At 43.0% G+C, this 23754-nt stretch overlaps 1 protein-coding gene across 1 annotated transcript in view; it reads right to left on the bottom strand.

The window, feature by feature from the left end:
• The window catches only part of ACAD9 (acyl-CoA dehydrogenase family member 9), a 49166-nt gene that overhangs the window by 12784 nt on the left and 12628 nt on the right, over positions 1-23754 (bottom strand). The window contains exons 6-14 of the mRNA XM_075833825.1: positions 23659-23737; positions 17572-17746; positions 14775-14848; positions 14487-14562; positions 14111-14181; positions 11964-12083; positions 10169-10297; positions 5342-5421; positions 3439-3565 (exon numbers count right to left, since the gene is read on the bottom strand). Coding sequence (XP_075689940.1) covers positions 3439-3565; positions 5342-5421; positions 10169-10297; positions 11964-12083; positions 14111-14181; positions 14487-14562; positions 14775-14848; positions 17572-17746; positions 23659-23737 — 931 coding nt within the window. The remainder of the gene's footprint in view (positions 1-3438; positions 3566-5341; positions 5422-10168; positions 10298-11963; positions 12084-14110; positions 14182-14486; positions 14563-14774; positions 14849-17571; positions 17747-23658; positions 23738-23754) is intronic.

Here is a 23754-nt window from a genome sequence, read left to right as displayed (position 1 = left end):
ACAAGAAAATTACCCAGGTACTCTCTCAGGATTTCATTAATAAAATTCTGGAAGACAGCAGGGGCGTTACACAACCCAAAGGGCATGACCAGGTATTCGAAATGACCCTCGGGTGTGTTGAACGCAGTTTTCCACTCATCCCCCTCTTTGATGCGGATAAGGTTATATGCCCCCCGTAGATCGAACTTAGAAAACCATTGGGCTCCCTGAACCTGATTAAAAAGATCCGGAATCAAAGGAAGTGGGTACTGGTTCCTTACAGTGACCTTATTCAGGTTACGATAATCAATGCACGGCCTAAGACCACCATCCTTCTTCCCCACGAAGAAGAAGCCAGCACCTACAGGAGAAGTCGAGGGGCGAATGAAACCCTTGGCCAGGCATTCCTGGATATACACCCTCATGGCTTCACGTTCAGGACATGAAAGATTAAATATCCTACCTTTAGGAAGCTTGGCACCAGGCACCAAATCGATAGCGCAATCGTAATCTCTATGGGGGGGCAACACCTCGGAGGCCTCCTTAGAAAACACATCGGCGAAATCCTGAACGAACTCAGGAAGCGTGTTTACCTCCTCCCGGGGAGAAATAGAGTTAACAGAAAGACATGACATAAGACATTCATTACCCCATTTGGTGAGATCCCCAGTATTCCAATCAAACGTGGGATTATGCAACTGCAACCAGGGAAGGCCTAAAACCAGATCAGACGATAATCCCTGCATTACCAGTACAGAGCACTGCTCCAAATGCATGGAGCCAACCAGGAGTTCAAAAACAGGAGTATGCTGAGTAAAATAACCATTAGCAAGGGGAGTAGAGTCGATTCCTACTACAGGGATAGGATAAGGTAAATCAATACAAGGCATCTTTAGAGACATAGCAAATTCCACAGACATGATATTAGCAGATGAGCCAGAATCCACGAAAGCACTGCCCGTGGCAGCCCGGCCAGCAAACGAGACCTGAAAGGGAAGCAAAATTTTATTGCGTTTCACATTAACGGGAAATACCTGTGCGCCCAAGTGACCTCCCCGATGATCACTTAGGCGCGGAAGTTTTCCGGCTTCTTATTCTTGCGCCTGGGACAGGTGTTCAGTAGATGCTTGTCGTCCCCACAGTAGAAGCAGAGACCGTTCATTCTGCGATACTCCCTACGTTGTCGAGGGGACATGGAGGCCCCGAGTTGCATAGGTACCTCCGAGTCCTCCGTGGAGGGGCGAGGAGGCGGGACCTCGGGGGGGATCGCAGAAAAGTCAGAGGGGAGCACACTGAAGCGTTCTAGCTGACGTTCCCTGAGACGTCGGTCAAGTCGTACTGCTAGGGCCATAACCTGGTCAAGAGAGTCAGACGAGGGGTAGCTAACCAGCAGATCCTTCAGGGCGTCAGATAATCCTAACCTAAACTGGCACCTTAGGGCCGGATCGTTCCACTGAGAAGCTACGCACCACTTCCTAAAATCAGAACAGTATTCCTCAACCGGTCTCCTACCCTGACGTAAGGTCACCAACTGACTCTCGGCTAAAGCAGTCCTGTCAGTCTCGTCGTAAATGAGTCCGAGGGCAGAGAAAAAACGATCAACAGAGGAAAGTTCAGGGGCGTCAGGAGCCAAGGAGAAGGCCCACTCTTGGGGCCCTTCCTGGAGTCGGGATATGATGATACCCACCCGCTGGTTCTCGGAACCTGAGGAGTGGGGCTTAAGGCGGAAATATAGTCTGCAACTCTCCCGGAAGGAGAGAAACGTCTTACGGTCCCCTGAAAACCGGTCAGGTAACTTGAGGTCGGGTTCTAGAGGTGAGGTGGTGCGCCCAACCCTTTGGGCCAGGGCCTGGACCTGTAGGGAGAGGCCCTGCATCTGCTGGGTCAGGGTCTCAAGGGGGTCCATGATAGCGACAGCGTAGGAGAAATGGTAGACTAGGTAAGGGCTTGTTATTCTATGATGGCAGGAAGGAGGTGAAGGGAAAGTGAGCCCTAATCTACCCACCGCCCTGTCCCTGCCTACTTGCAACGACCCGCCCTAGGCGACGAGGTACAACTGGGCGGCGGTCCCTACGCTGTCTAAGTGCACAGGAAAACAAACAGGGAACACGCAAGGGAAGGGGCAGTAGCCACGGAACGCCACGAGGAAACGGAGCGGCGAACGAACAGTCAGGACCAGGACGAAGTGAGTGACCCGAGCGGGCACGGAGACAGAAGCAAGCCAGGGGCAAAGCAAAGCAAAGCAAGTCAAGTCAAGGAGAACTGCAGCAAGGCAGAAGCACGGCAGAAGCAGGCTGGAGCAAGCAGCAGTGGGGCCAGGAATCCAAAAGAATAACAAGCAATGAGGAAGAGAAAACTGCAGGTATAAATGGACAGGGGGCGGAGCTAACTCTGACTGACCAGGCCGCGATAGGCTCTCCCACTCCTGAGCCTGCCACCCTGATTGGTGGGAGCCGGTGTCAGTCTAAGAGGTCTGGCCTCAGGTGTCGACTGATTAACCCTGGGAGTCTCCACAGACGTAGTGCCTGGCAGATCCTTTACAGTAACCCATAAATAGAAAGCCCAACGTAAACTAAAGCTTCCGTTTGCATTACCATTGGTTTCAATGGTAAAGCTTCCGTATGCCTTGGTTTCCATTCCCTAAGGTTTCCATCTTTTTCGGCAGAATCAATAACAGTCGACTGCACTATTATTTCCAAAAACTTTCAGAAAAAAACCCTGAAAAAATTTTTCGGCTTAAAAAACGCTTGAAAATCAGGGGTGGTTTTCTCTGAAAATTTTCATTAATTTTTGACTCAGCGTGTGGACATACCCGAATACTGACAGGCAACTTATTAGACCATGCCACTGGCCCCCGGTTTCCACGGTAATCCATTGACGTTTACTGGGGAGCGGATCTGTGAACATAGGAAGTCCTCTCCCTTTGTCAAACACCTTAGATGAAGCAGTGGCTATTGAACACTGCATCTAATGGGTTAAACTGCCAGGATCGGCATCATCTCCGACCCCGGCAGTTGCAGCAGGACCATTGCTGTGTATTACAGCCGCAGCACTGATGCTGATCGCGCAGGGCAGTGTGACAGTGATCAGAGCACTGAAATAGCATGGCGCTTGTCCTCTGGGGACTCGTGCCAGCACCATACAGTTATGGCGCTGGTAGTCAAGGGGTTTAAGGATCCCATCTTAGACTGTTATTGCATAGATCATGGGGACGGAGGTCCTTTTAGCTTTTTCTCTACAGAGCGGCACGGTTGTCCACCAGTTAGTTGTGCATAGGACGCACGCTAATGGGGCTGCATTGCAGTTCTGAAGGAGGTGCCGTATGTAACTAGCGCTGTGGCCCCGGCAGTTAGAACCACACCAATCAGGAAGTGATGGCATTTCCTAGCAATATGCCATTGCTTTTAATGGTGAGAAAAAAAAACAAAAAAAACACTTCAACTGTGATGAATCACTTACTTCAAGACTTGGGTGCACGACTCCATCTTTGCCAGTTAGCCCTAAATTGATTTTCCTCCTCATAGAGTTTCCTAATTTTTTGGCTATCAGCTCAAAGGCCACTGAAAGGCTTCCCTTCTTCAGCTCCCTGATAAAAGGAGACCACATACATTACATAGGGAGAACGCAGACAGACTTGTAGTGTGAACTATATTACGGCTTTATGTTTACGACAATACAATTCCCCCGCACTCAAATTCTACATTTCTCATTCAACATTTTTGGCAGTATAAAGATTTATATTGCTGCATGACCCAAGTAGGGCAATTTTTTTCTTCGGGAGACACCCACCTGGCAGCTGATTGGTACAGACGATTCGCCTCACAAGGGTGCATTTAGATGAGGTTTTTGGCAGTGTGGCGATCAAAAAATGCACGCGGTACCAGCCTTGGTAGTGAGATCCAATCCAAAGCAAATTTGTTGTATGGGGCACAATCCATTATGGGTTGGTTCTCGATGATGCTCCTGCTTTTTCTCTTATTTTACCAATTACTAATATGACAAATATTACTGGTTCTGGTATAGTAGTTGGGTCTCTTTCACACAGCACATTATTCTGGTCAGTATTTAAAAAGCCAAAACTAGGAGTAGGTCCGAAACACAGGAAGAGGAGCCAAACTTTCTATCATACTTTTCCTCTTTGTAGGTGTCACTCCTGACTTTAGCTGATCCAAAATACTGGGGTGTGAAAGTGGCCCTTATAACACTTGTGGCTACTCCGTTCTGACCATCCTAGAATACATGTTACACAGAACACTTCTCACATAACGACAGATAAAATGCAAGGAATTTGTGATTTCTTTTCTCGTCCACAATACTTTGGGTGTTTTTAGATATGTGCTTAATCGTGCGCATCAATACATCAAAGCTTAGTCTGAAGTTCAGTACTATATGCTGCACCCAGGGGCGTTGCTAGGGTCTTCGAAGATTAGGGGCGCAAGCCCCGAGACATACATTTACCCCCACTGAAAAAGATATACATTTTTACATTCATATATCAGAGATCGCATATCTATAAGACTATGGCTCCTATAGCTACACTGCTGGATAGAATTGGATGCATTGTCTCAGCAGACCGTATCACACATGATCGGCTTAGATACATGGCCCCAGCAGACAGCATCACAGACTTAGGGCTCATTCAGACGAGCCAGATTCTCGTCCGTGTGCTGTGCGTTGAAATAAATGTTTTTTTTTGGGGGGGGGTGTGGATATAAAAAAATAAAAAATAAACCAACACAATCCCGCGATTGTTCTAAGAGTTTTCAATGTATGCCGTTTACTGGGCCTTTATTACTGAGCCATATCTTTTCAATTTTCCATCGATGTCGAACTATGAGGGCTTGTTTTTTTGCGGAACGAGACAGTTATAATTGGTACCATTTTGGGGTACATGGGACTTATTGAATAACTATTATTTTCGGAGTGGCAGACAATGGAAAAAAAAAAGCAATTCCACCGGTTTTCTTTAATGGCGTTCACCTTGCGATTTAAATTACACATTTTTATTTTTTGGGTCAAAACGACGGAACACTTGCACAACGGAGACAAATGGAAACCATTGGCACCGGATCTATCCCCATTGAAATCAATGGTGATGGAAACGGAAACCTATGGTTTCAGTTTGTGTCTGTCAGGGCTTCGTTCCGACGGAAAGCTCTGTCAGAACAGAGCTCTAGCGCAAATGTGAACGAAGACTAATCTGTATTCAGTATCATTTTGGTTTTTTTTAAACAAAACCAGGGTTTGTTCTCGTTTTTTTGCATTTAGGCCCGATTTATGCCTTTAAATATGTGTGCAAATTCATTTGCAAGGTCAATCAAGTGCTGATAAATAGGGAGTAAAGTACAATTATTTCACTTACTTTATTTTACCAGTCAAAATCTTTCCTGCGTGCTGCATTCCTGTGAGGGCAATATACATCCGCAGGATTTCATTGGTCCCCTGAAACCAAGGACACATTCCATTACAATGCACATAGGGAATACATTAAGCTGCACATTAACCATTCATTCTACAAACAATGCTGAATAGTTGAGGCAAAATACAAAAAAAAATATTAGTCCATATTTAAGATTAATGAAGCCCGAAAGAGATTATAGGCCAAGGCTTCACTATAACATTGTCTAATTCAGAACATGCACTAGATAAAAGCAGGTTATATTGTACAATATTTGAATGGACACACTTTTCATACAACTTAAACTAATTTAATATATACCGGATATCTAGAAACTTTGCTATTTACTTTCGTCAAATAGTTTTTTATTTTATCCATGCAAAGTCTGTGTGAAGTTACTGCCACTAGGTGTCTCCCTTCCTGTAATCTGCGGTCCACCCCCTGTTGTCATACAAATTTGGTCTCCAACAGAGAAGTGGAGACGGACTGCATGAAGTGGGGGTGGGATATCTCTCTGCTAAAGTTTCCTGTACTCCTAGTTTTCCTTCAGTACCCGTTCCGCTAGTCATTAGTGCCGGCCGTGTCACAGTAGGAGGGGGGGGGGATGCTCCTCCCTCCTTTCTCTACTGCCACCAATGATAATACGGGTACGTGAGAAGGGGGTGGGATGGGAATGTTGCGAGCGGTACAGGCAGTGGGTTCCGGATGACATGCCTGTGTCACTCGCGCCACTAGTGTGGAATCAGGACCGTGCTGCAGTGTAGTGACAGACCAGCACCGGGCAGGTATTAGTTATAACAGAGCAAAAGCTTGAAATAAAGTCACTAGAGTAGGGACTAGGAATGCACGATGCATCGAAACTTCGATACGGTTTCAATAATGTGCATCCCCAAACGGTTCGATACCGTTATTTCATGGATTTCGATACTTCGTTGTGCGACCGGACAGCTCAGTATAGTAACACATGAATGTATGACAGCAGGGCTGCGGCTGTGTAATACAGTCATTGCCCCGCTCCCGAGTCCTGATAACAAGTGCGCGCTGTCAGGATGATGTGGCCGGCGCTGCACTAATGAGCGGCGGCACTGAAGACATAACATGGCGGGCGCACTGCAAAACACCTCCATGTTCTGTCCTCCGTGCCTGAACCGCCGCTCATTAGTGCAGCGCCGACCGCATCTCCTCATGCTGACCGTGCGCGCACTTACTGTCAGGAGCGGGGCAATGACTGTATTATACAGCCGCAGCCCCGCTCTATAACGGAGGAGATCAGGGAAACCTCTCATCTCCGTGGTTATTCCCCTGAATGCTGTGATCTGCAGCGTTCAGGAGAAAATAAGAAGGGGGGATGCCTCTTGGATCGAGTCACTGGACTCCCTGTGACGCGATTGAGGGACATACCATATATGGGCAGACAGCCCAGGGTCCATTGAAGGACCCCAGGGCTGTCTTACCATATTTCCTGTTAGGGCATACTTAGGTATGTCCTAACAACTGCCTGTGTACTATCCGTACACAGGCTAATGTACTGTAATATAGATATATGCCAGTACATTCAAGTTTAAAAATAAAGTAAAAACAAAGTAATATTAACCCCTTCCTGACATTTGACGTATCCATACACCAAAGTCTGGTAGGGGGAAGTATGGAACGGGCTCACAGAGTGAACCCGCTCCATACGAAGCTGGTGTCGGCTGTTTGTTACAGACGACACTTCAGAGTAACGAGGGGCATCGCACTCGATGCCGCTCGTTTTACTCGTTAAATGCTGCGGTCAATAGCGACCGCAGCATTTAAATCGTTAGAAAGGGGGGGGCGACCCCCTCTAACAGCTATGGTTGCCTGGGGACCTAATGAAGGCCCCCAGGTCCGCCATCTTTGTGCACTTATTAAGCCCTGCCTGTCAGAATCACGATATACTGCAATACATTAGTATTGCAGTATATCGTGCAAGCGATCTAACGATCGCTGGTTGAAGTCCCCTAGGGGGACTAATACAAAAAGTAAAAATTAGTTAAATAAAAGGGTTTTTTTTATGTAAAAAAATAAAATAATTAAAAAAAAGTTAAAAACAAAACCCTTTTCCCATTTTCCCCCTAGAGCATAGTAAAAAAAATAAATAAAATACACATAATTGGTATCGCTGCATCCGTAAAAGTATGAACTATTACAACATATCATTATTTAACCCGCACGGTGTACGCCGTAAAAAAAATATATTGTAAACGCCAGAATCTTTATTTTTTGGTCACCTAATCTCCGACAAAAAATGAAATAAAAAGTGATCAAAACGTCGCATGTACACCAAAATCATATTACTAAAACCTACAGCTTATCCCGCAAAAAATAAGCCCTCGTACCACTTGACTGAAAAATAAAAAAAAAGTTATGGCTCTCTGAATTTGGCGACACAAAATACATTTTATTTTTTACACTTAGGTTTTTACTTGTAAAAGTAGTAAAATATAGAAAAAAAACTATATATATATTTGGTATCGCCGTAATCGTATTGACCCAAAGAATAAAGTTAACATGCGCGCAAAAAACCATAGAGGAAATCGCTGTTTTTTTTTAATTTTCTACCCCACATATAATTTTTTTCCAGTTTCCTAGTACATTATATGGCACAGTAAATGGTGCTACGAAAAACTAAAACTCATCCCGCAAAAATCAAGCCCTCATAGGACTATATAGACGGAAAAATAAAGGCGTTATGGCTTTTAGAAGGTGGGGAGGAAAAAACGAAAATAAAAATCTGAAAAAGGGCTGCGGCGGGAAGGGGTTAATTAAAAATACACACATTTTTTACAATAAACATTAAAATAAGTCTCAATACATAAAACATACACAATCGTTATTGGCGCAGCCGTAATAACCTGCACAACAATTTTTTTGCGTCATTTATGATGTGTACGCTGCAAAAAACTTTTTTCACTTAATGTAAGGCACGAGATGTGATGAATTTAACCTCCATGTGCCTCACATCAGAAAATGAAAGAACCTTTTTTTTGTTTTTTTTATTACTGTTGGCAAAGTATCTTTTTGGTATCGAAATCGCAATACTACACGAAGTTTCGGTATTCAAGTCCAAATTCTAGTATCGTGACATCCCTAGTAGGGACTAGTATTTTTTTTGCAGCCAGCATTGAGGAACATTGGGGTTAATGTGAACCCTAATGTTGCCATTATGTGAGGGAAATGTTGAAATCACTTATTAATGTGAGGCACAGGGTGTTATGAATCTCGTACCTCCACTCGCCTCACATTCATTGTAATTAATCCCATCATGTACCTCACAAATTAACCCAATGTTGTCCATTATGACTGAGCGAGGTACTTGATGGGATCTCTTACTATAATGGGAAACATTGGGTTAATCTGTGAGGGAAATGATGGGGTAAATTACTATTAGGGCTTATTCACATGGCTGTGTTTGGTCCATGATATACAGATCGTATGTCGCCTGCATTTTCCGGAACGAACACTGTTTAAGAAGCCGGTTATCTATGATGCTGCCTCCCCACGGGTAAACTGCCCTGTACTGTAATCCTAGAGAACTGATGCTAGGAGCCCGGCTTCTTAAACGGTGTTCGGTCCTGGAAATGCAGGCGAAATACTATCTGTATATCACGGGCCACAGACAGCCATGTGAATAACCCCTAATAGTAACTAACCCAATCACTTCCCTCACAGATTAACCCAATGTTGCCCATTATATTCATTATAGTAAGGCCTCATGCACACAACCATATTTTTGTCCACCCGTAAATACTGGCGTAAATACGGGTCCTTGGTCACACGTATTCGACCCGTATTGCACCAGTATTTACGGGCACGTTTTCTCTGCAAAATTGCACTGCAGTAATCGGCAGCCCCTTCTCTCTATCAGTGCAGGATAGAGAGAAGGGACAGCCCTTTCCGTAATAAAAGTAAAAGAAATTCATACTTACCCGGCCGTTGTCTTGGTGACGCGTCCCTCTCTACATCCAGCCCAACCTCCCTGGATGACGCGGCAGTCCATGTGACCGCTACAGCCTGTGATTGGCCGCAGCGGTCACATGGGCTGAAACGTCATCCCGGGAGGCCGGACTGGAGGAAGAAGCAGGGAGTTCTGGGTAAGTATGGACGTCTTTCTTTTTTACAGGTTGATCTATATTGTGATCGGCAGTCACTGTCCAGGGTGCTGAAAGAGTTACTGCTGATCGTTTAACTCTTTCAGCCCCCTGGACAGTGACTATACACTGACGTCGCCTAGCAACGCTCCCATAATTATGGGTGCACACACGTAGTCACCCGTAATTACGGGAGCCCCATAGACTTCTATGGGCCTGCCCGTGCCGTAATTACGGCCTGAAATAGGAAATTTTCAACGGCACGGGCACCTTCCCGTAAGCATACGGGGAGGTACCCGTGGCCAATAAAAGTCCATGGGCCCGTAATTACGGCCCGTGATTACAGGCGCTTTTACGGTCGTGTGCATGGGGCCTAAGTGATCCCATCAAGTACCTCGCTCACAGTCATAATGGGCAACATTGGGTTAATATGTAAGGCACATGGAGGTTCATAATTGATAACACCTCGTGCCTCACATCAGAAAACAGGACCACATTTTTGTGGATTTTTTACTGTTGGCAAAGTATCGTTTTGGTATCGAGTATTGCAATACTACTCTAAGTATCGGTATCAAAGTCCAAATTCTGGTATCATGACAACCCTAATTGCGGTATCTGTATCTCAAAAGGTAACTGTCCAGTATAAATAGATGGTCTAATCCAGCCTGCGAAAACTCACCTCAAAAATAAGAAGAATCCGACTGTCTCGTAGATAGCGTTCATACGGATAATCCTTCATGTAACCCAATCCCCCAAGGATTTGTAATGCCTCGCTGACACATTGCCATGCTCCTTCAGAACTGAACACCTGACACCAGAAACAGATGAATGTTACTATTCTTTATACTAGCCATGCCCTAAATCTAGGGTTCAACTGAATACAAATGACTTGGATGCAAATTAAACCAAAAAAAAAAAAAAAAAAAAAAAAAAAAAACAGCTAGAGAGTTTTAATTTACCTGAATTTCTAGGTTCTCAGTAAAAAACATTAGGAATTACAGGAGCCAATAACTGATTTTTGCAAGTGGTATACAGTAAGCTCCCTCTAGTGGTGACTGAAGACAGTTAGAATTTTTATCCATGTCCATGCATGGGATTTAAAGGGTAACTAAACGTTCAGACTTCTGACATGTCATAGTGACATGTCAGAAGTTTGGATTAGTGGGGGTCCGAGCACTGAGACCCCCACCAATCGCTAAAACAAAGCGGCAGACTGCTCGTGTGAGCGCTCAGCTGCTTCGGGTCTGTTCGGCTTTTTCCAGAAAGTTGATGTTCGGTATACGGGCTCATAGACTTTCTATTGGGTCCATACACTGCTACATTGATTTCCGGAAAAAGCAGAGCAGAAACAAAAGCGGCTGAGCACCCACACTCACGCTGCTTCGTTTTAGCGATTGGTGGGGGTCTCAGTGATCAGACCGCCACCAATCAAAACTTTTGACATGTCACTAGAGCATATCAGAAGTTTGAACGTTTAATTACCCTTTAAAGATTAATCTGTACAGAATCAGACATATAACAAAAACAAAACTAAATGGTGCGAACGTCTGGACTTTCACTTAAAGGAACTTTCTAAGCCAGCATTATTTCACTATTTTGGAATGAGCGTATGATACATTGTGACAGAAGACTTGACTATCACTTTATTCTTATGATTATTTTTAACGTGCAGTTATTGTATGACATTTCCATGCAGCCACTTCACAAAAACGGATTTGTTGCAAGGTCAGCTAAAATCTTAGAGATCGTAGCAAAACGTACTGTATATAGCATAACTAGTAGTTCGTACTGAATCACAGACCTCTCGGTCCGATCCTTGCTTTTGATGACCAAACCTTCCAGACGACTACAGGCAAAAATGAGAAGTACCTGCCCCTGTACTGGGGTTGAACGTTTCACGCACAGCTTACATGGTTATTTTTTAATAGTGTTGTCTTGTGAATTTAATTTTTTATGCCTGTTCAATTAGTCAGGTAAAAATAAATATATCAGGGAGTTGGAAGTTGAGTTCTGGAACCCCCATCATTGAGAATAAGGGCCCAAACTTCCTATCGTTGGCCATGTATGTGCGACCACTCCCCACTGAAGTGAACGGGAATGTCGGAGACAGCCAATTGTGAGGGGCTTCATTGATTCCTATTCCTATTGATTCCTATTCTCCACATTTGCAGTAACAAAACGCTTTACTCTGTCACTATTTATTAAGAACTGTTCGGACTATTTTCTGTATAATCAATTAACATGTACCGTCATTTTTACTGTATTAATGCAAATAGGGTCCTGTCACGCACGCACTCTTACATTTATTGAAGCCATAAGCACACATTTCATGTTATGTAATGAAATGTCACAAGATTTTTCTCTCTCCTAAGACAAAGGGCATCGGGCACCATATCCAGTATCTTTTAGGTGACTTTCAACAGTTTTTTTCTGCAGTGATTTGTAAGGTTTAGATCTCCATATCTGAAACTTACCTTAACCATGGCTGCTTCAACTGAGCAATCTGGATACCCTGGTCTGTCCATCATGCCAGCTGTGAGGTACGCCATGCTTTCCATTACATAGGCATTCTGAGCCATTAGAGCAAATTTCTCCTAGAGAATCATTAGATACATCATAGGATAAAAAAAAAAAATCCAAAATGAATAATGGCAACAACTTGGGGTTTATGATATTCCGATGCCTACTACTAGGGCAAGACTGGGACTAAAAGGCAGCCCTGGCACACAAACTCCACCAGCCCACATACGATACAAGTACTGCATGCTGCTGGAAATTTTGCTTCACTTGGTTATGCCCCTCACCACACCCTAAATTATGTCACCCGTATCAACACTAGAAGGAACAGAATCACATGGTCCACGGCAGGCGTACACTCGCTTTCAGTCAGGTACAAGTATAAGCTTCCACTATACAAGTACTAATATAACCAATAAAGCCACAATACAGTGACCAGCAATTCCAGTATCCTGTGGCTATGACTGTTATAGGAGCACGACGCTATTGTGTTTTAGAATTATTATTATTACTATATGGGGGTCCTGTGGATGCCTCTATCTTGGGGGCATTGTGTTAATATTATGAGAGTGCTTTGTGGATACCATGGAGGGGGCCAACACATACAGTACATCAGAGTGAAGTCAGGACACTTGAGTAGAGGGTGGGCGTGGGTAAGAATACTTCTCTTTAGCCCAAGACCTGCAACCTACACGTGGACATATACACCTACACTATGTCAATAAATATCCTGACTCTCACTCTGATGCTAGTAGCCACTTATAAATGCACTAATCTAAAAGGAGTTTGAGACAGTTGAGGGAATTCAGCAACCACCAGCTGAGGGGTCTAAGCAATTGAGGGGACACTTTGGCCTCCAAGCAGCCCCATGCTTACAGTGGGTACCAGAAAACTAAATCAGTCTTCAGACCAGACTTACTAATCCTCCATCCTGGGCTCCTCTTCAGCTCCGGGCACTGCTGCTCACTGGGTTCTAGTGCCATCGGCGTCGAGACGTGGTGCGCACAACATCCATACGCCGCAAGGCGTCAGAACCCAATGTGGTGGCTCTTCGCGCTAAAGAGGAGCCTGGGAACAAGGATGGAAAGTATCCAATAGATACCGGCCTGTTAAAGAAAAAAAAAAGTGTCCCTCTAGATCACCCATAGTGGGCTAACCAACCTGGCCCACAGGGACTCTGCCTGATAGGGTAGATTACCAGTCGGGCCTGCTTTCTAATAAACAGTGGAACGCGTCTCTACCTCTAAGACATGATGTAATACACATCATTATTTATACATACAAAATCTAATGGGATCGTAAGCTTTGTCCATCCAGGAGAAAGCTAGAAGAAACCACTGCATCAGACATGAAAACCTCATCCACATGTATTGTACTGTAAATAGAGGCAGATTTGTGCCACATCTGAACTTAACCTAATTTTTCTTTTTCTGATATTTCTCAATCTGGCATTGCAGACCACACATTGTGCAGATTCTAGAACACCTTAAAGGCACACGCTCCTGCAAAGAAAGGAGCTGCACCTCAAACTGCACAGGGCAGAAGTGTACGGTAACAACGGCTCTCCGTTTCCCAATGATTATTTAATATGGAGTCTATCAGACTCCCTGGTGAACAATCAGAGCCAGGCGGTTTGCTAAGCAGTGGGCACTTGAGCGGTTGGATGCAGAGGTGCCGTTGTCACACACATAGGGATCTGGGGCTGGAGACGCTCAAGAACTTCCAGTCCGAGCGAATGGAAAATGGCAGCCAGGACACTGTATTCAGCATGGAATGCAACTGTACACTTAGGCTGGGTTCACACAGAGTTTTTTTGCAGGAGGAAAATCTGGCTCAAAACTCAGTGCGAAGATAGGGCATGTCCCTTCTTTCTCCCGCGAGCTGGTTTTACCGCTGGCGGAAGAAAACCTGCTTCCGCCTTCCATTGAAATCAATGGGATGCATTTTCGGCCATTTATTGGCGAGTTTTGCGGCGTGGTTTCCGCGTCAAAAAAACGAATAAAAAAAACTCTGTGTGAACCCAGCCTTAGACTTCAGATGTCTGCCTCCACAATACTGCCACAAATTAACTTAAAAGATATACGCTAAAAAGAACTTTACTTACCTGTATTAGTTCAAAGTCACTCAGCTTCTTATTAAACTGTTTCCTTGTACAAGCATACTCCGCTGTCATTTCTAGATTAGGTATAAAAAATAAAAAAAAATGAATGCAAATTTGAGGAAATGATACAAGGTACAATGATAAAATATGTCATTAGGCATCGTGAGTAGCGACATCAGGCTAAACCTAATAAAGAGTCTTCTGATGCTCAAAAACAATAACTACTCACTTGTCTAAATAAAAGTAAAATATAATAATCCATTATCTTCTGGGCCTCTAAAAAGGTGGTACAATGGCTTGCCTTGGAGTTATTAGGAACGTATCACGATACAAGAGGGGAAAAAATATGGAAGTGCAAGAATATGTCAGTGACCATTACCGATCAACTTCTTAATCATTCCAGCGGAGGCACTGCCCATGCTGAAGCGCCCACTATTCAGAATATTCATCGCAACCTGAAAAATATATAGTAATCTTTGTAAGGAGAGCAAATGTATGTGACGATCAGTGGAGTGAGAGATGGGGTAAAGTTTAGACTGTAAATTTGTTACTGTAAGGGGTTCATGGATACTGGTATATAAACAGTGGGAAATGGAGACGGGGAAAGACAATACTTGGGATTAGACTTTAAAAAAAAAATATTTAAAAAAATACGACAAACACGCACTTTAAAACCTCCTCCAGCTTCACCAATGACGTTTTCAATAGGAATCTTCGTGTTCTCAAAATGTAGCTCACAGGCTGCAAGATAATTCACATAAATGAGAGGAGGGTCACACATTCACAGTACAGTCCCCAACACTTATACACAGGGAGGGTCCCAGTGGGAAGAGACATTGCAAGACATTTAGGACATGAATCTGTCACCCATAAAAAAAACGGCACTTTGTGAACATGGACAGAATGGTTGTATAAAAAAAATATATATACAACAAATTAAACAGACATCATAGGCGCTTATCATAAACCTAGTTGTTAATTTCCATTTAAATCACAATATTTACACATAAGTAAATGGGTTATTTTTGAGAATGCTCAAATAAGGCATTAAGGGATTCTTGTAGTCATTAGTAAAGCCCATGTTGTGCAACGGAACGCCAATTATCAATTGGAAGAATTTCCTGTTTTATGGAAGAAGTTAATATCTGGATGCTGCGCTATTCTTGCGGTCAAATCTGACGGCAGTGCGGATGGAGCCTCCAATGCCCGTGTAGGTATTATAAAAAAGGTGTAAATGCAGCCCATCGCTTTTTTGTATTAAAGGAAGAAACCTTAAAGGGGATCTCACAACTGGTACCGATGACTAAGGACTATGCCAACTACTACTCACCAGTTAAAGAGGTTCTGTATTTTGCCAACTCTGTGCTTGGACTTCCCGTCATGTGACCTCTACTCACAAGTACACAGGAAATCCATGCACAAATACCTCTTTTGAGACTTACAATATTGAAGAATTTAGGAAATCAGGAGACAGAGATGGGAAAAAAACGAAAAAAAACGAAGAAAAAAAACGAAAAAAAAAACCACAAGGTGGGTATTAGAAAGGCATTTATTTATAAATGACAGAACCCCTTTAAGCTTGAGCATGTTACTTTTTATCAATAGAGAGTGATCGGTACTATACTGGGCAATGAAATTTGTTTTCTAAAGTTGATGGTAGCCTTCTGCACTGTGTTATGTAGTTTTTGTTCTTGCTTTTATGAAGAAACAAAACACCACCAACAAAAACAACACACGAGAATTGCGTACATAGCGTTTCCATCCATTATATATTATTATGGGAAATCTATGAACTGTAAGGGAGGGTGAACATCAAGTTTCCCCTGGCGGTCTGCAGACTGCGGATGCGATACGGCTAAATGCTGCATGTGCATTACTGGAACACGCCTGTGGTTAAGGGCATTCTTCCTGGTAACAGAGTATTAGAGTCCTCGGCACTGGGATTATTGCTAGCAATCTGGTTTACTTATGATGCAATAAAAGTAACTGCGACCAGAGTTAGGAGCAACCTCCCACTGGACATAATCTTATTTATCCGAGATCTGGCAATGCAGAGGACCCAACACTTCTGACCCATTTCCCCCATCACATAAAAGCAATTATCTGATACAAACCAACCCTTTCACTTCTCATTGGGTATTTTCTTCAAAAAGGTGACAAATGCCACAACAGATCGGGCATGCTGCAGTGACAAAAAAAAAAAATGCAGCATGTCCCCAAGAATCATTCAGTTGTTTACCACAATGTGTGAATGGGATTTCTAGTAATCCTCCTCCTTTCGTACTGTGCTGCGAAAAATAAAATTGCACCAGTCTACATATTCCTATATCAGTGAATTTCTATGCACAGAATCTACTTCCAGATATGCAAAACCGGAGTATCAATCTGAAATTATGCTAGTAAATGCACAGACATTTGCCAAAATCAACATGAAGGCTTTAAAAGACAAATCTGTAGGATTGTGGGAGGTTGGAAATACAATAAAATCAGACAAAATGACAAATGGATCTCATTAAAGCTACAAACTTTTAAAAAAAAGGTTGAAAAGATTAAGAAACGGGGAAAATCAGGAGTCTCCCAATGGCAGCAATGGAATCAGAACAGCCATATGTGGACAGTGTTTTTGGCAATCAGATTTGTGTAACAAAAACAAAACAAAACAGAAGTTTCCCCTGACTATCCTGAGCTGATGTGTACGGCGGTCCTCCCAGTCTTTATTTACAGGTGCCCAGTGTTCCATGCCAGGCGCTTGCAAACAAAAACCGGGAGGACCGCTGGAGTGCCAGTGCTGGATCACCAGGGGGAAAAAAAAGTAGTACTGGTTTTTGTTTTATCACATCTGCACCGATCACAAAAAAAAAAAAAACGGAAGACAATAACCCCCCTAAGGATGAGATCTCTCAAAACTTAGGTTGGTTTCACACACACACAAAACATGAAATGTGTTTTCGGTGGCATTGTTTGCGTCTTTTTTCCACAACGCTGTAGACAGATGTTCATGTAAAGTCTATAGTGAAAATGAGAACGCGTTATGTAACAAATCGCTAAAGGTTCCAGTTCTCCATATTGCGGACTCCTGGGAGGCTCATGACAGATCTGCTAGCTTGTCATTGGTGGACAACTTGGAATACATCAATTAGTATCATTCAGATATGGAAACTGTGGGCATGTACAACTACTCAGTCCTTCATTATCCAGGTTTTGCCCACCCTCATATACTCATTGTGAGTTTCTAGTTGCCAAATCATGCAGCCACACTAGTCCCTATATAGGTTTAATCCTCTTCAACGTAAATCAGGGAACCACCAGAGATTAAGAAGTCCCACAATAGTAACATCCCATGATCAGAACATACACTACTACTTGTATTGAGATGGGAAACGGATGCAAATAATTGTTTTCCCCTGCACTTGCCTATTCATTTTACTAAACCTTATAAATGATAGGAGGGAGATGCTTCTTACTGTTTGATCCTCGGATTCCTAACTTATCTTCAGGCTTTCCATGAGTGACACCTCCAAACGCACGTTCGACAATGAAGGCTGTAATTTTATCCTTTGTAGCGCCATCTTTATCTACAACTTCTGTCCTTGCAAATACAGTAAAAATATCAGCCAGGCCGCCATTAGATATCCAGATCTGAAAAGGGCATATGATTTTTTTAGCATCCTACATACATTACCATGTACACGTTTAATAATTCCCTGTTCTTGAAGTGAATATCTTAAAGAGGCTCTGTCACCACATTATAAGTGCCCTATCTCCTACATAAGGAGATCGGCGCTATAATGTAGGTGACAGTAATGCTTTTTATTTAAAAAAAAGATCTATTTTTACAACTATTAGCGATTTTGGTTTATGCTAATGAGTTTCTTAATGCCCAAGTGGGCGTGTTTTTACTGTTGACCTAGTGGGCGTTGTACAGAGGAGTGTATGACGCTGACCAGTCAGCGTCATACACTCCTCTCTATTCATATACACAGCAGCATCGCGTTCTTACTAGAACACGATGTGCAGCCACATACACAGACATTAACGTTAATCAAGTGTCCTGATAATGAATATACATGACTTCCAGCCAGGACGTCATGTGTATTCAGAATCCTGACACTTCTGAATCTTTTCTGTGAGCACACAACCAATGCGGAGGACAACCAAAATACCCCTTGAACTTCATACAAAGTAAATTACTTCAAATAATATATAATATATGGGGGGGAAACGTATAACACAGTGAATACCCATGACTGCTGGTAACATTAGCAATGACTCATATAATGTATAAGAACAAGCAAGGGAAACGAAATCTCGTTTACCTCGTAATTTCGCGAGATTACGCGTGGCTTGCTGGAATCTCACAGAAAAGATTCAGAAGTGTCATGATTCTGAATACACATGACGTCCTGGCTGGAGGTCATGTATATTCATTATCAGGACACTTGATTAACGTTAATGTCTGTGTATGTGGCTGCACATCGTGTTCTAGTAAGAACGCGATGCTGCTGTGTATATGAATGGAGAGGAGTGTATGACGCTGACTGGTCACTGATTGGTCAGCGTCATACACTCTGTACAACGCCCACTTGGTCTAAATTAAAAACACGCCCACTTGGGCATTAAGAAACTCATTAGCATAAAGCTAAAAATCGCTAATAAAGTGGTTTAAAATAGATTGTTTTTCTAAATTAAAAGCACTGCTGTCACCTACATTACAGCGCCAATCTCCTTATGTAGGAGACAGGGCACTTATAATGTGGTGACAGAGCCTCTAACTATTAAACATTGAAAGACTATGAACAAATTTGCACTGATATTTTTATTGTTCATTTACCGTATTTTTTGGACTATAGAAGACGCACCTGACTAAGATGCACCCAGGTTTTAGACAATAGAAAATAGGGGGGAAAAAAAAATGCATATTTTGCAAAGAAAACACTATTGGTATACGATTTTTGTATCACTTCTTATTTCATTCTTTTGAGCGCTATGGTGACCAAAAGACAACGATTCTGGGGTTTTAAATGTATTTTTTATACATTGTGCTTGGGGAAAAATGCGAAAAGGTTTTTGTTTTTTTGAACTTTTTAAAAAATGTTTACACTCCTGAAAATGTATGTAACTTTTTTTTTTTTTTTTACACATTTTATTAGTTCCCCTAGGGGACTTGAACCAGCGATCATTAGATTGCTGGTACAATACACTGCAATACATGGAGGAGTTACGGAAACAGCGTAACTCGCTGAGCTGCGCCGTTTCCGTAACTTCCATAGCAGTGAATGGCAGTTACAGAAGTGTTACGATGTTTCGGTTAGGATATATTCACACGGCTTATTTTCAGCCACTTTTCGGGCAGTAAACGGCCGAAAAAAATCAGAAGCAGAACGCCTCCAAACATCTGTCCATTGATTTCAATAGGAAAAGCGGCATTCTGTTCCGAAGGGGCGTTTTTTTACACGGCCGTTGTGAAAAACGTCCACATAAAAAAAAAAGCACCAGTGAAAAAGTGCATGTAACGCGAGTGATTGAAAAACGCCTGAAAATCCTTTGAAATCAGCTCCGTATTTTGAGCCGTTTTTTGTTAAGCGTGTGCACATACCCTAACTACTTTTCAGTTCTATGGGAGTTACGGAAACTGCGTAGCTCAGAGAGTTACGCTGTTTCCGTAACTCAACCATGTAACCGGGAAGTGGCCAGAAGACAGCGGAGCCGGGTAAGATAGAACAGGGTTTACGGGGCCCGTTTTAGAGATAGGTGCGGGTTCTAGAGGTGGGACCCACATCTATCTGACATTTATGACATATCCCGTGGATGTGTCATAAATGTCCTTCATGGGAAAACCACTACAAATGCCGCGGTCGCTGTTGACCGCGGCATTTAACTAGTTAAACGGCCAGGAACAGCGTCATCTTTCTTGGCCGTTAGAGCAGAATGTCAGAAGCCGACACCCGCTCCAAACATCATCGGGAAGGGGTTAAGTAAGGAGCTGTCAGGGAAACCGGCACTGCCGGGTCCCTTGACTGCTGACTATAGGACACAGGAACTTTTTAGTAAGATTTATTCTTGCTAAAAACTGTGTCTTATAGTCCGAAAAATACGGTACTTCCTAAATGAAAGGTTAAGCAAAATAGTCTTTTAAAAACATCCTACCATTTTTTTTGCTGTAGAGTCTGTGCAGCACCTGTAGATAACTGCTGTTCAACTGCTTCTAACTCAAAGCTATAAAGTCTACTTCTCCTAATAGGCTGATGTAATCTGCTATCCCCCTCATCTCTCAGTGTAAGGGCTTATTCAGACGAACGTATAATACGTCCGTGCAACGCGCGTGATTTTCACGCACCTCGCACGGACCTATGTTAGTCAGTGGGGCCGTTCAGACTGTTAGTGATTTTCACGCAGCGTGTGTCCGCTGCGTAAAGCTCACGACATGTCCTATATTTGCCCGTTTTTCGCGCATCACGCACCCATTGAAGTCAATGGGTGCGTGAAAACGGCACACGGACGCACTTCCGTGTGCCTCGCGTGATGCGCGCTACAGTAATCGAAACTATGAATGAAAACAGAAAAGCACCACGTGCTTTTCTGTTTACAAACATACAGAGTGTCATAATGATGGTGGCTGCGCAAAAATCACGCAGCCACGCATCATATGCTGCTGACACACGGAGCGGTTATGGACATTTTGCGCGCGCAAAACGCACACACTCGTGTGAATCCGGCCTTAGGGTATGTTCACACGCAGAGTAAAAAACTTCTAAAAATACGGAGCGGTTTTCAAGGGAAAACAGCCCCTGATTTTCAGACGTTTTTTGAGCAACTCGCATATTTCGCTGCGTTTTTTACGCCCGTTTTTTGGAGCGGTTTTCAATAGATTCTATGAGAAAACGGCTCCAAAAACGTCCCAAGAAGTGTCCTGCACTTCTTTTGACAAGCCGTCATTTTACATGCCGTATTTTGACAGCGACGCGTAAAATGACAGCTCGTCTGCACAGAACATCGTAAGGCCCATTGCAAGCAATGGACAGATGTTTGCCGACGTATTGGAGCCGTCTTTTCAGGCGTAATTCGAGGCGTAAAACGCCTCCATTACGTCTGAAAAGAGGTTGTTTGAACATACCATTAGAGATAGCGGCAGGGAGTGGGACAAGGGTGTCCATTGCAGAACAGAGAGTGGAGAAGGGTGAAAGCTTTCAAGTGTTTAGGAAGGGAAAACCAAATAGGTTTTCCGTTTTAGAGGAGGGAGTCACACAGGCTAGTGTAAAGAAAGTGGTGAGGATACACGAGCTAAAGAAAACAGCAGCATCCTGGAGACACAGAACTCACATCCAGCATGTATTACTGGGAGGGACACGTCCACATGAGAAGTGGTCTGAAAACAAGTGGAATGAAGATTGCAGCCTGAAATTTAGTGCAACTTTTTTTAGTGCTTTGCAACAGTATCCACCCTTCCCTCTCTGTGTTTTAAACGCATTAAATAAAATAAAATTTAAAATCCATTTTAATTCCAGGTTGTAATGTACCTGCCAAAAGTAAAAACGCCCGAAATTACGGGCCCATAGACTTCTATTGGCCACGGGTACCTTCCTGTTTTCTTACGGGAAGGTGCTGGGGCCATTGAAAAATATGTAACATGTCCTATTTCAGGCCGTAATTACGGCAGGGGCAGTCTCATAGAAGTCTATGGGGCTCCCGTGTGGCTACGTGTGTGTGCACCTGTAATTACGGGAGCGTTGCTAGGCGACGTCAGGGGACAGTCACTGTCCAGGCTGCTGAAAGAGTTAACTGATCGGCAGTAACTCTTTCAGCACCCGGGACAGTGACAACCGCTGGAGTTAATAGTATTAAAAGTTAACTTACCCAGAACACCCTGCTTCTTCCTCCATTCCGGCCTCCCGGGATGACGTTTCATCCCATGTGAGGCTGCACATGGACTGCCGTGTCATCCAGGGAGGTCGGACTGGATGTCAAAAGAGGGACACGTCACCAAGACAACGGCCGGGGTACGTATGAACTTCTTATACTTTCAATCGCTGCGGAAACTCTGCCCGAAAGGGCTTCCGCTTCTCGCTATGCAGCACTGCTAAAGAGAAGGGGCTGCCTATTAGTGCAGAGAAAACGGGTCCGTAAATATGGGTCGAATACGTGTGGCAAAAGGACCTGTATTTACGGGAGGAAAAAAATAAGTTTATGTGCATGGGACCTAAAAACAGAAATATTGTAGGTGCATATACATTCACCCCTTTGCTTTAAAATCCCAAAATAAGTTCTGGTCAAACAATTAAACAAAAAAAACTCACATAATTAAAAAAAATAAAAATAATATATAAAATAATTTCTGTATAAATACACCTGTTCTGAAAGACCCCCAGTCTGCAACACCACTAAGCAAACAACATGAAGATTAAAGAGCTCTCCAAACAGGTCATAGACAAAGTTGTAGATCAGGGTTGGGTTATAAAAAAAATATCCCAAACTTTGAACATCCCACAGAGAAACATTAAATCCATTATAACAAAATAGAACATGGCAAACCTGACTGGGACCCCCAGCGATAAGGAGAGCGGGGACAGAAAGTCACCAAGAGCGCTACATGAGAAGCTTGGACATCCGGGTTCTGTGTCCGGCAGCTCCATAGAGATGAATGGGATTCTTCTGCACATGCGTGAGCGGCCCTCTATCGATTTCTATGGAGCTGACAAACAAACAAGCCGGACACAGAGCCCGGGAAATTCCAGCTCCTCATGTAGCGCTCCGGGTGACTTTCGGTCCCCTGTTCTCTTTATCGCTGGCGGTCCCAGTGGTCACACCCCCAGCGATCACACATGCATCCCCTAATTTGCAGATAGGGGATATTTTGTTTTATGGAAACCCATTTCACTAGTTAAATGCCGCTGGTTCACTAGGGGAACTCATAAAATGTGTTAAAAAAAACCAAAAACACCTTGTCCCATTTTCACCAAGAACAACGTAAAAAATAAAAATTGGTATCGCTGCGTCCGTAAAAGTCAGATCTATTACAACATACAATTATTTAACTCGCACGGTGAAAGGCGTAAATTTAATTTTTTAATACAATCAGAATTGTTTTTTCGTCACCTTAGTGCTTATAAAATTACATTTAAAAAAAAAATAAAAAAATGTTATGTACCAAAAAATGGTGCCAATAAAAACTACAGCTCGTCCTGCAAAAAATAAGCTGTCACACCGCTCAATCGATGAAAAAAATATTTAAAAAAAAGTTATGGCTCTCAGAATGTGGTGAAACAAAACAAATTATATTTTAACAAATGCTTTTTTCTTTGTAAAAGTAGCAAAATATGAAATCATTTTTTTCCCTATTTTCTGTTGTCTAAAACCTTGGTTGCATCTTATGGTCAGGTGCATCTTATAGTCCGAAAAATACGATAAAAACCTGAAAATTAATCTTTATTCAATATTTCCAATCACTACAATATTGATAGGGGGTGTTTGTGCTTTACCAGGTGTTCGAGAAAAATATTGGAGTTTGTGGTTACAAAAGAGGAGACAACGTGTATTAGTCAAGATTACCATACCTTAGAGCCATTGAGGATATAATGTTTTCCATCTTCACTTAATGTGGCTCTAGATTTTATGGAAGCAGCATCGCTCCCACTGGAAAGAAAAAAATA

The sequence above is a fragment of the Rhinoderma darwinii genome, chromosome 7, assembly GCF_050947455.1.
Source record: "Rhinoderma darwinii isolate aRhiDar2 chromosome 7, aRhiDar2.hap1, whole genome shotgun sequence".
Taxonomy (NCBI): domain Eukaryota; kingdom Metazoa; phylum Chordata; class Amphibia; order Anura; family Rhinodermatidae; genus Rhinoderma; species Rhinoderma darwinii.
This window is presented reverse-complemented; position numbering and strand designations above follow the sequence as displayed.